General features: G+C 39.2%; 1 protein-coding gene across 1 annotated transcript in view; it reads left to right on the top strand.

Moving 5' to 3' along the window:
• The window catches only part of PPP6C (protein phosphatase 6, catalytic subunit), a 45437-nt gene that overhangs the window by 15030 nt on the left and 18314 nt on the right, over positions 1–12093 (top strand). Inside the window, exon 2 of the mRNA XM_010844056.1 lies at positions 10334–10429. Within this exon, the coding sequence (XP_010842358.1) occupies positions 10334–10429 (96 nt within the window). The remainder of the gene's footprint in view (positions 1–10333; positions 10430–12093) is intronic.

The following is a 12093-nucleotide window of genomic DNA, read 5'->3' as shown; positions in this document are numbered from 1 at the left end:
TGGAGAAAAGGGAACGCTCCTGCACTGTTGGTGGGAATGTTAATTGATACAGCCACCGTGGAAGACGATATGGAGATTTCTTAAAAAACAAGGAATAAAACCACCATATGACCCAGCAATCGCACTCCTAAGCATATACCCTGCTGCTGCTGCTGCTGCTGCTAAGTCGCTTCAGTCGTGTCTGACTCTATGCGACCCCATAGACAGCAGCCCACCAGGCTCCCCCGTCCCTGGGATTCTCCAGGCAAGAACACTGGAGTGGGTTGCCATTTCCTTCTCCAGTGCGTGAAAGTGAAAAGTGACAGTGAAGTCGCTCAATCGTGTCTGACTCTTGGCGACCCCATGGAGTGCAGGCCTACCAGGCTCCTCCATCCATGGAATTTTCCAGGCAAGAACACTGGAGTGGGGTGCCATTTCCTTCTCCCTGAGGAAACCAAAATTGAAAAAGACACATGTATCCCATTGTTCATTGCAGCACTATTTACAATAGCTAGACCATGGAAGCAACCTGGATGTCCATCAACAGATGAATGGATAAGGAAGTTGTGGTACATATACACAACGCAATACACAATGGAATATTACTCAACCATAAAAAGGAACACATTTGAGTCAGTTCTAATGAGGTAGATAAACCTAGAGCCTGTTATACAGAGTGAAGTAAGCCAGAAAGAGAAAGATAAATATTGTATACTCAGGCAATGGCAGCCCACTCCAGTACTCTTGCCTGGAAAATCGCATGGATGGAGGAGCCTGGTGGGCTGCAGTCCATGGGGTCACTAAGAGTTGGGCACGACTGAGCGACTTCACTTTGACTTTTCGCTTTCATGCATTGGAGAAGGAAATGGCAACCCACTCCAGTGTTCTTGCCTGGAGAATCCCAGGGACGGGGGAGCCTGGTGGGCTGCCGTCTATGGGGTTGCACAGAGTTGGACACGACTGAAGCGACTTAGCAGCAGCAGCAGCAGCAGCATGCATATATACGGAATCTAGAAAAATGGCAGCAGTGGAGAAACAGACATAGAAAATAGACTTATGGACATGGGGAGAGGGGAGGAGAGGGTGAGATGTATGGAGAGAGTAACAGGGAAACTTACCATATGTAAAATAGATAGCCAAGGGGAATTTGCTGTATGGCTCAGGAAGCTCAAACAGGGGTTCCGTAGGCACCTAGAGGGGTGGGATGGGGTGGGAGATAGGAGGGAAGTTCAAAAGGGAAGGGATATATGTATACTGATATCCCCTCTGATTCATGTTGAGGTTTGACAGAAAACAAAATTCTGTAAAGCAGTTATCCTTCAATTAAAAAATGAATAAATTTTAAAAAATTGCATGGTCAGAAACTATATTTAAAAGTATAAGTTGCTTCTCTACTAGACTAACTTAGAAAGAGTAGTGCTCTGTATTCTGACTGACTGAGAAGGGAGGTTGTGATGGAATGCTATAAAAAAAGTATAGGCCAATCATGGCATATTTGTTTTTTGGAACCATCCTTAAGCTAGACGTAAGTGAGTTAGGGTTTAAAAAAATGCAAAATGTAAACTTTGGGAGCTAATTACAAATAATGAGAAATTATATATCACAAGTCTACTGGATTAAAATAGAAATAGGTTGCTGTACAACATTGATCTTTTGAGAATGGAAGGACAGCTACCTCAATCCACAAGAAGTAGATTGAGTGGTTAAGATCAAGGTGTAATTATTATTTTTAAATAGGTAGTATATATTACTAATTAAAAAATAATAGCTTTATGAGACATAATTCACATAAAATAAAATTTTAAAGTATATAATTCAGTGGGTTTTTTTTCTCTACTGGGTTTTAGTATATTTACAGAGTTGTGCAACCATTGCCATAATCAATGTTAGAACGTTTTTATCACCCCACAGAGAAACTATACCCGTTAATAGAAATTCCCCATTTCCCCTTACCTCAAACCTCAGCCCTAAGCAACCACTAATCTATTCTATATCTTTTTTGTTTGTTTTTAAAGTTTATATGTATATATTTTTACCACTTTTATTTATTTTTTTAATCGAATAATTGCTTTACAGAATTTTGTGGTTTTCTGTCATACATCAACAAGAATCCGCCATAGGTACACCCACGTTCCTTCCCTCCCTCTCTCCTGTTTCCCTCCCCTCTTATGAATTTGCCTTTTCTAGACATTTCAGGTAAATTGAATCATATATTATGTGGCCTTTTGCGACTAGCTTATTTAGCATATTTTCAAGATTCATCTATGTTGTAACATGTATCTGAACTTTATTTCTTTCTGTGGCTGAATGATATTTCATTGTATGGATATACCACATTTTCTTAATCCGTTCATCTGTTGATAGACATGAGTTGTTTCCCCCTTTTGACTACGGTAAATAATGCTGCAGTGAACATGGGTGTACAAGTGTCTGTTCAAGTTCCTGCTTTCAGTTCTTTGGGTGTGTACCCAGAAGTGGACTTGCTGGGTCACGTGGTAATTCTGTGTTTAGTGTTTGAGGAACTGCCAAACTCTTTTCCAAAGTGGTTGCACCATTTTATATTCCTACCAGCAATGTGTAAGGGTTCCAGTTTCTTCACATCTTTGCCAACACTTGTTATCTTTTGTCTTTAAAAAATTATAGCCATCCTAGTATGTGTAAAGTGGTATCCCGTTTTTTTTTAAAGTTTTATTTACTTTTGTTTATTTGACTGCATTGGGTCTTAGTTGCAGCATGTGGGATCTAGTTCCTTGACCAGGAATTGAACCCAGGCCCCCTGCGTTGGGAGTGCGGAGTCTTAGCTACTGGACCACCAGGGAAATCCCCCCATTTTGGTTTTGATTTATATTTATTTTCCTTATGACTAGTGATATTGAACATCCATGTGGCTGTTGGCCATTTGTATTTCTTCTTTGGAAATGTATCCAAGTCCTTTGGCCATTTGAAAAATTTATTTATTTATTTGCCTGGCTGCCCCGGGTCTTAGTTGTGGCACACAAGGTCTTTGACCTTCACTGCAGCGTGCTGGATCTTTAGATGTGGCATGTGGTATCTGCTTCCCTGACCAGGGACGGAACCTGGGCCCCTTGCATTGGGAGCACAGAGTCTTTTCCACTGGACCACCAGGGAAGTCACCTCGTATTTTTAAGTTAGTTTGTCTTTTTGTTGTTGAATTGTAGGAGTTCTTTATATATTCTGGGTATTAAACTCCTATCAGATAAATGATTTCCAAATATTTTCTCCCATTCTACAGGTTATCTTTTAACTTTGTTGATAATGTCCTTTGATGCACACAATTTTTTTATTTTGATGAAGTTTTATTTTTTCTTTTATTGCTCATGCTTAAATCCAGGATCATGAAGATTTATCCCTGTTTTTTTTCTAAGAGTTTAATAGTTCTTAGCATTTATATTTACGTCATTGATCCATTTTGAGTTAATTTTTGTATATGATGTGAGGTAGGGGTCCAGCTTCGTTCTTTTGTGGAAATCCAGTTGTCTTAGCACCCTCTGTTGAAAATATTGTTCTTCCTGGTAACATTTTTAACAATTTTTTTTGTATAGATAATACATTGATATGGTTCCAAACTTAAACAGTGTAAAAGAGTATATAAAAGTTACATCTTCCTCCCATTCTTGCCTCCTACCACCCAGTCACCCAGTTCCCTTCCTCATATTGGATAGCCAGTATAAGGATTCTTATGGATCCTTCCAGAAACAACAGTTTAGGCATGACAAGTAAATATAAGCAAGCGTGTGTATTTATGTGTGTGTATACTATATATATTTTGCTTTAACAAAGGAGGTAGCATATATGTTATTCTACATTTTTTCAATTAAGGCTCTTTTCTTTTTTTTTTTTTTTTTTAATTTTATTTTTTAACTTTACAATATTGGTTTTGCCATATATCGAAATGAATCCGCCACAGGTATACATGTGTTCCCCATCCTGAACCCCCCTCCCACCTCCCCCTCTTTACCATCCCTCTGGGTCGTCCTAGTGCACCAGCCCCAAGCATCCAGTATTGTGCATCGAACCTGGACTGGCGACTCGTTTCATATATGATATTATACATATTTCAATACCATTCTCCCAAATCATCCCACCCTCTCCCTCTCCCACAGAGTCCAAAAGACTGTTCTATACATCAGTGTCTCTTTTGCTGTCTTGTATACAGGGTTATTGTTACCATCTTTCTAAATTCCATATATACGTGTTAGTATACTGTATTGGTGTTTTTCTTTCTGGCTTACGTCACTCTGTATAATAGACTCCGGTTTCATCCACCTCAGTAGAACTGATTCAAATGTATTCTTTTTAATGGCTGAGTAATACTCCAAGGCTGTTTTCTAGTTTCAAAATAACATTAAGTTTTTTGCAAAAGAAATGCAGTATCCACAGGAAAATGTGAAGGATAACCTACAATATACCTGTTTCCTTCCACCGAGAATAAATTTTTTTCACGCTTTTTAAATTTTTTTATCCTTTAAAAAAAATATTTATTTGATTTATTTAGCTGTGCCAGGCCTTAGTTGCAGCACGCTGGGTCTTCTTCAGTTGCAGCATCAGACTCCTAGTTGCAGCAGGGATCAGACGTGGGCCCACCACATTCGGAGCATGGAGTCTTAGCCAGTGGACCACCAGGAAAGTCCCTTTCAGGCTTTTTAAAAAAGTGAAATAAATAAAGATGAAGGTGGAATTCCTTTTGTTTGACATCTCTAGCAGCTGCTATTTCGGGTTTGATATATATTCTTCTAACTCATACTTTATAATTCAGTGTATGCTTTTATGTAGTAGATTTTGTATATGACTCTGTGTATGTAAAGCTCCATAGCGTTTTTTGCATGCACTGGCATTAATCCTTAGAATATCCCCTGGTTGGTATTTCTGTTTTGTGGACAAGGAAACTGAGGTACAGAGAGATCAAGTAAATTAGCAGGGTTATACAGCTAAGTAACAGACAGTAAGCTAAGTAATAAGTAGTAAAAATAGTGTGTGCCCTTAACCTCTGAACTATGCCATGGTATTAGTTGTGTATGATATTCTCCGATTGGTACTTGTTGATTTAGGAATAAAGGAGTTTTCCCTCTTGGCCCTACTCTGTTTCTTCAAAATTTGACCTTCCATCACTGCTGAACATAGTTGATCACTCCGCTTTTGAAATGTTTTCCTCACAGGACTTCCGTAATACCACACTCACGTGGTTTCCTTTGTACCTCATCAAGCAGTCTCTTCTGCTGGTTCCCCCTTCCCCCCGCTAACTTCTATGGGAGGTATTAGGACTCATGTTTGTTTGAACTTACCTTTTCTCTGTTTATAAGCAGCCACTTTAGTTGTCTCTTCTAGTCTCATGACTTGAACTGGATATTTTCTCACAGTCTCCAGATGGGTCTCTCTAGTTTGGATACTTTTCCTTGAAAACAGGACTCATTTGATTAGCTGTTTAAAGCATGTCTTAAGTACCTTGAGATCTGATAGGCATCACAGACTTACTGTGTCAAAATCAAGTTCTTATAGCCAAATAGTGGCAACAACTCACATGTCCAGCAACTGATGGATAGATAAGCAAAATGTGATAAACATATACAATGGAATATTATTCAGCTATAAAAAAGAACAAAGAAATAATGCGTGTTACAATGTGGCTGAACTTTAAAAACATACATTAAGTGAAAGAAGCCAGTCACAAAAGGCCCCGTTTCCAGATGTCCAGAATTAACAGATCTGTAGACACAGCAGACGAGGTTATGGGAATTGAGAGATCCATGCTGTTGAGTACATTAGTGATCTTTTTGGGGTGATCAAAATATTCTAAAATTGATTATGATGATGGTTGCTTAACAGCGAATATGCTAAAAACCATTGAATTTTACACAGTAAAGGGGCAAATTTTATGATAGGTGATTTATATCTCAATGAAGTTGTTAAAAAGACCCCTCAAATTCCTAGTTCCTCATCACTCAAACCAAACCCAAACAAATCAAAACAATCTACTTATGGAAACATAATTGAGAAGCTCTGGGCTTTCTAAAATCAAAACTTTGGTTTGCAAAAGACACTGTCAAGAGAATGAGAACGTGAGCTCGTGAGCTACGAACTGGGAGAATATATTTGTGAAAGACGTATCTGATAAATTCAACAGAACAAAAACAAACAACCCTATGAAACCTTATTAAAAATGGGCCAAAGACCTGAACAGGTACCTCACCAAAGAAAAACAGATAAGCATATGAAAAGGTGCTCAATAGCTCAATATCATATGTCATTAGGGAAATGTAAATTAAAATAACAGGGTCATACTCCGACACACCTGTGACACTGACACACCGGCAGAAGCAGAAGCTCACTGGTTGTTGATGGGGATGCAGACTCGAGGAGCCACTTTGGAAGATCTTTTGTCACTTGGGCTTCACTGATAGCTGAAAGCTCAGCTGGTAAAGAATCTGCCTGCAATGCAGGAGACCCCTGTTCAATTCCTGGGTTGGGAAGATCTGCTGGAGAAGGGATAGGCTACCCACTCCTGTATTCTTGGGCTTCCCTTGTGGCTTAGCTGGGAAAGAATCCGCCTGCAATGTGGGAGACCTGGGTTTGATTCCTGGGTTGGGAAGATCCCCTGGAGAAGGGAAAGGCTACCCACTCCAGTATTCTGGCCTGGAGAATTCCATGGAAAAGTCCATGAGGTCACAAAGAGTTGGACACAACTGAGCGACTTTTACTTTTACTTTACCAGGCTAAACACCCTTACATATATTGTATCAGTCATGCTCCTTGGTGTTTATCCAAATGGATCGAAAACATGTCCACCACAAAACCTATACACAGATGTTTATGGCAGCATTATTCATAATTGCCCAAATTTGATAGCAACCAAGGTATCATTCAGTAGATGAATGGATACACTGGTACATTGAGACAATGGAATGTTATTCAGCGCTAAGAAGAAATGATCAAGCCATGAAAAGACAGGATGGAAGCTTAATTGTATATTACTTTGTGCAAGATGCCAACCTGAAAAGGCAACATAGGTATGATTCCAACGACATGACATTCTAGTAAAGGCAGAGCTGTAGTAAAGGCAGAGCTGTGGTGACAGTGAAAGATCAGTTGTTTCCATCTCTTCCCTATACCTTGCCCTACACATTCTTCCATCTAGATGTTCATTTGTATCCTTTTATCACATCCTTTAATAAGCTGATAAATGCAAGTGCTTCCCTGAATTCTGTGAGCTGCCCTAGCAAATATTCAAACTCACGGAGGAGGTCTTTGGAACCTCTGATATATAGCTGGTTGGTTAAAAGTGCAGGTGATATAACCTGGGCTTACAACTGGTGTCTGAAGTGTGTGTGTATGTTTGTTGGGGAGTTGAGAAGGGCAGTCTTGTGGAACTGAACTCTTAACCTGGGAGATCTGACACTATCTCTAATAAATAGTGTCAGAGTTGAGTTAAATTGTAGGATACCCAGCTGATGTTACAGAGAATTGCATATTGTAGGGAGGAAAAAACCTCCATACATTTGGTGACCAGAAGTGTCAGAAATATGAGTGTTCCGTGTAACCAGGAAAGGAGACTTAGACAGATTGACACAGTAGGGAAGAACTGAAATTCTCCCTACATGGGGAGGAAAAAGCTGAGTTTGTTTTTTTTTAAACAAATGGAAAATAGAACTGAAGGACTTTTCATCCGTATCTTTTCCTGGTATGAATAATGAATGGATTATATGTGAAGACTAAGGACTGTTTATTGAAGCCTTTGAGGTTTGTAGGAAATTCAGCACAAGAAAGAGCTCGCTACTCCAGGGCCAGAAGGACTCCAGGCCAAAAGGAAGATCTTTCCTTTGAGGTGCTATTTGAAGGTCAGAATTTATCCTCGGAATAAAAATGACTGTTTTTATTTTGAACATTTCTAAACAGCTTGGTTTCCCCTCATTTTCTTTTGGGGGGCCTCTCTTCTTACTCCTCCTTCCTCCCATTGTGGCTGCTTTCTGGTGCTTACCTGTATATAAAGTATTGTGGCTATAACTGTTAAAGTGTGCCTCTGCTATATTTAAGTAAGTCATAGCATTTAGATTCCATAATTCATGTTTAAAATCATTTCATTATGTTTGTGTAGTTTAATTTGTCCTTTCTTGGCTTCCCTTATTAAAATCTAATTTTATGAGATTTTAATTTATACAGCGTCTGACTAGTATTAACTGGTCTTAGATGGAAGGAGGTTCCCCCTCCAGTTCTCTTCACACAGCAGACTGTACCCCTCCTTCTCCAGAGAACTATTGTTAGAATTGTTTTCCTTCTGTGAAATCTTTTGGTTTGAGTGCTTTCAGAGGACAAATATTTTTAAAATGCAGACATTTAGAGCTCTTTTTGAAAGGTAGAGTGACTCTTCAATTTTAGATTTATATTTTATAATTAATTTTAGTTAACCTTTTTATTTTGAAATAATCGTAGATTTATATGCATTTAATAATATAATACCAAAAGATCCCATGTAACCTTTTTCCAGTTATTTTTTAAGTTTATTTATATATTTGGCTGTGTGGTTTTCAGTTGTGGCGTGTGAACTCTTAGTTGCAGCATGTGGGATCCAGTCCCCCGCCAGGGATCGAACCCGGGCGCCTGCACCGTGCGTTGGGAGTGCGGAGTCCCAGCCCTTGGACCACCAGGAAGTCTCCCTTTATCCAGTTGTCCCTGGTAGTAACATCTTGTAGAACAGATATCACAACCAAGATATTGACATTGATAGACCCCACGATCTTGTTCATCATTCTCCAGTTTTACTTGTACTTAATTGTGTTCTTTGCAGTCTTACTATATCTATAGTCTCATATCCAATACTACCTTTAAGACAGTTGCGTCACCCCAAGGAGTCCACGTGTTGTCCTTCTTATAACTGTACCCACTTCCCTCCTGTTGCTCCTAACTCCTAGACCCTTGGCAGTCAACCAATTTGGTCTCCATTTCTGTAAATTTTTTAATTTCAAGAATGTTACATAAATGGAGTCATACAGTATGTAACATTGTGGGGTAGGGTCCCCCCCGCCCCCCCCACTGAGCATAATTCCCTTGAAATTTATCCAGATTGTCATGTGTCAATAGTTTGTTTGCTTCTATTTCTGAATAGTATTCCATTGTGTGAATGTACTGTAACTTAACTAGTCATTGTGGAAGGACATCTGATTTATTTCCGGTTTTTGGCTGTCATGAATTAAGCTTCTGTGGACTTCTGTGTACAGGTTTTTATGTGATCATAAATTTTCATTGCCAAGAGTGCAATTGCTGGATCATATTTGCTACATGCATGGTTTGTAATTTACTTAAAAAATTAGCAGATAAAGACCTTTTCCTTTTAAAATGATTGACTTTTACTTGTGTGTGTGTGTGTGTGAAACATCAGCTGACAGTTCCTTGCAAAGCTGTCTGTCTTTTAGCTACTTGTGTAGCTGAGCAGTTAAACTGAACTGAACTGAACCTGTGTATCCAGGGAGTTTGCATTTTGGAATAGGCATTGTGAGAGGAAGGTGAAAGCCGACAGATCAAATCCCAGAGTCATCATAGAGTGGTTTCCTTTTCTGTGAAACAATACATGTATTTTGTTCAGTTGCTCAGTTGTGTCTGATTCTTTGCGATCCCATAGACTACAGTACACCAGGCTTCCCTGTTCTTCACTATCTCCTGGAACTTGCTCAAACTCATGTCCATTGAGTCGGTCATGCCATCCAACCATCTCGTCCTCTGTCATCCCCTTCTCCTGCCTTCAGTCTTTCTCAGCATCAAGGACTTTTCTAAGAAGTCGGCCCTTTATATCAGGTAGCCAAAGTGTTGGAGCTTCAGCTTCAGCGTCAGTCTCTCCAATGAATATTCAGGATTGATTTCCTTTAGGATTGACTGGTTTGATCTCCTTGCAGTCCAAGGGACTCCCAAGAGTCTTGTTCAGCACAACAGTTCAAAAGCATCAGTTCTTTGCTGCTCACCTTTCTTTATGATCCAATTCTCACATCCATGTATGACTACTGGAAAAACCATAGCTTTGACTATACGGACCTTTGTCAGCAGAGTAATGTCTCTGCTTTTTAATACACTGTCAGGGTTGTCATAGCTTTTCTTCCAAGGTGCGAGCATCTTTTACTTTCATGGCTGCAGTCACCATCTGCAGTGATTTTGGAGCCCAAGAAAATAAAGTCTCTCACTGTCTCCATTGTTTCCCCATCTATTTGCCATGAAGTGATGGACCAGATGCCATGATCTTAAGTTTTTTGAATGTTGAGTTATTACATGTGTTAGTTCTTGTCTTTTTTGCACTTGGTCTTCAGCTTTAATGTTCTAATAAAAGGTTGCATTTTATTTTCTCTTCTTACAGCGGCTATGTGACTACGTTTGTGACCTCCTGTTGGAAGAGTCAAATGTCCAGCCAGTATCAACACCAGTAACAGTGTGTGGAGACATACATGGACAGGTAAAATTTCATGAGCAGAGTTTTAGCTTTTGTACCGTCTGTCCATAGTCCACCTGTGTTTCCACTTGTGCTGTAAAATATTAAAAAAAAAAAAAAAAGAGCAGCTAGTGGTTGGCTAGGATACCTCAGTCTGTGTGACACTAATGATTCCTGGTTACTGTTAAACTGAATAAAAGCAGTAGTCAAATTATTCAGGGACTTTGTTGAAATCACACTTAGGAAGTGAACTGAGTGAAGCATTATTGTTCTGTGGACAAGAGGAGATAGAAAATAACTACAGACTGACTGCTCATTGTTATTATGGTTGATAGGAGATGCTTTGGTTTGGGGCACTAATTTTCTATTCATTCTACGCATTGCTGTTGTATTCATTCTGTTTACTTAATGTCATATTTTATTGAAAATTCATCATTTCCTTAGTGGGAATGAGAATAACAACTGTTCAGAAAAACTATTGGTGCATGATTTCACAGCAGTTCTGTGCTAGAATGGAATGAGAAAGACAGCTCACCTTTTCATCTGCTGGGATTTTGTTTTTAAGAGTTTCAGAGCATTGAAAAGAGGGGTACACCTCATTTTTAGACTCTTACTGTTAGTGTTTAGCCTGATTAGGAAACTGTGTATTTGTGGAGTTTTTTTTCTTTTTTCCTGGGTAATGAAAGCTGAACAAAACACTCATAGCCTGCTTTATGCATGCAGTGGAGTTGGGGCTAATATATTGTGACATAATATAATACATAATTATAATAATAATATATTGTGAACAATGTTGGATTTATGAATGCCAGTATGACCTTAACTATGACTGCCTAAAGGAGCAGAAAGGTGTATAGATTATTTGTGATTGAGTTGGGTTTTTCAATCTATTCTCTGAATGTTTGAGGTTATAGTAACTGACATCTGCATGTTATCAGCTTCTAAACAGAAACCCCATTATGTCATATTTGATTTGTTAAAATTCTAGTTCTCTAAACCATTAGGAGCGTATTTCTTGATTTCTGTGTTACTTGTCTGCTAAAGTATAATAAACATTTCTATTTTGCTAACATAAAGGTATTAATATAGGCAGTGCCTTTAACATATTTGTAAAAGTTGGAATAAACCAAGCAGTGTTTTCCTTTGATTATAATATTAAAATTGAGGGGTTACCTGTGTTTGGCTGCACTGCGTAGGTTGTGGGATCTTAGTTCCAGACCAGAGATTAAATCTGCCCTCAGATTCAATCAGCAGTGAAAGTGCAGAGTCCTGACCACTGGACCACCAGAAAGTTCCCCAAGGACTTTTCAGTATATGAATTACAGTCATCCGGATCAAAGGTCCAGAAGGTAGAGAAACTGCATACTACTAAAATTAATAAATTTACACTTCTGTAATATATATCAGATCAGATCAGTCGCTGAGTCCTGTCTGACTCTTTTTGACCCCATGAATCACAGCACGCCAGGCCTCCCTGTCCCATCACCAACTCCCGGAGTTCACTGAGACTCAGGTCCATCGAGTCAGTGATGCCATCCAGCCATCTTATCCTCTGTCGTCCCCTTCTCCTCTTGCCCCCAATCCCTCCCAGCATCAGAGTCTTTTCCAGTGAGTCAACTCTTCGCATGAGGTGGCCAAAGTACTGGAGTTTCAGCTTCAGCATCATTCCCTCCAAAGAAATCCCAGGG

Source organism: Bison bison, unplaced genomic scaffold, assembly GCF_000754665.1.
Source record: "Bison bison bison isolate TAMUID 2011002044 unplaced genomic scaffold, Bison_UMD1.0 scf7180017864193, whole genome shotgun sequence".
NCBI classification, from domain to species: domain Eukaryota; kingdom Metazoa; phylum Chordata; class Mammalia; order Artiodactyla; family Bovidae; genus Bison; species Bison bison.
This window is presented reverse-complemented; position numbering and strand designations above follow the sequence as displayed.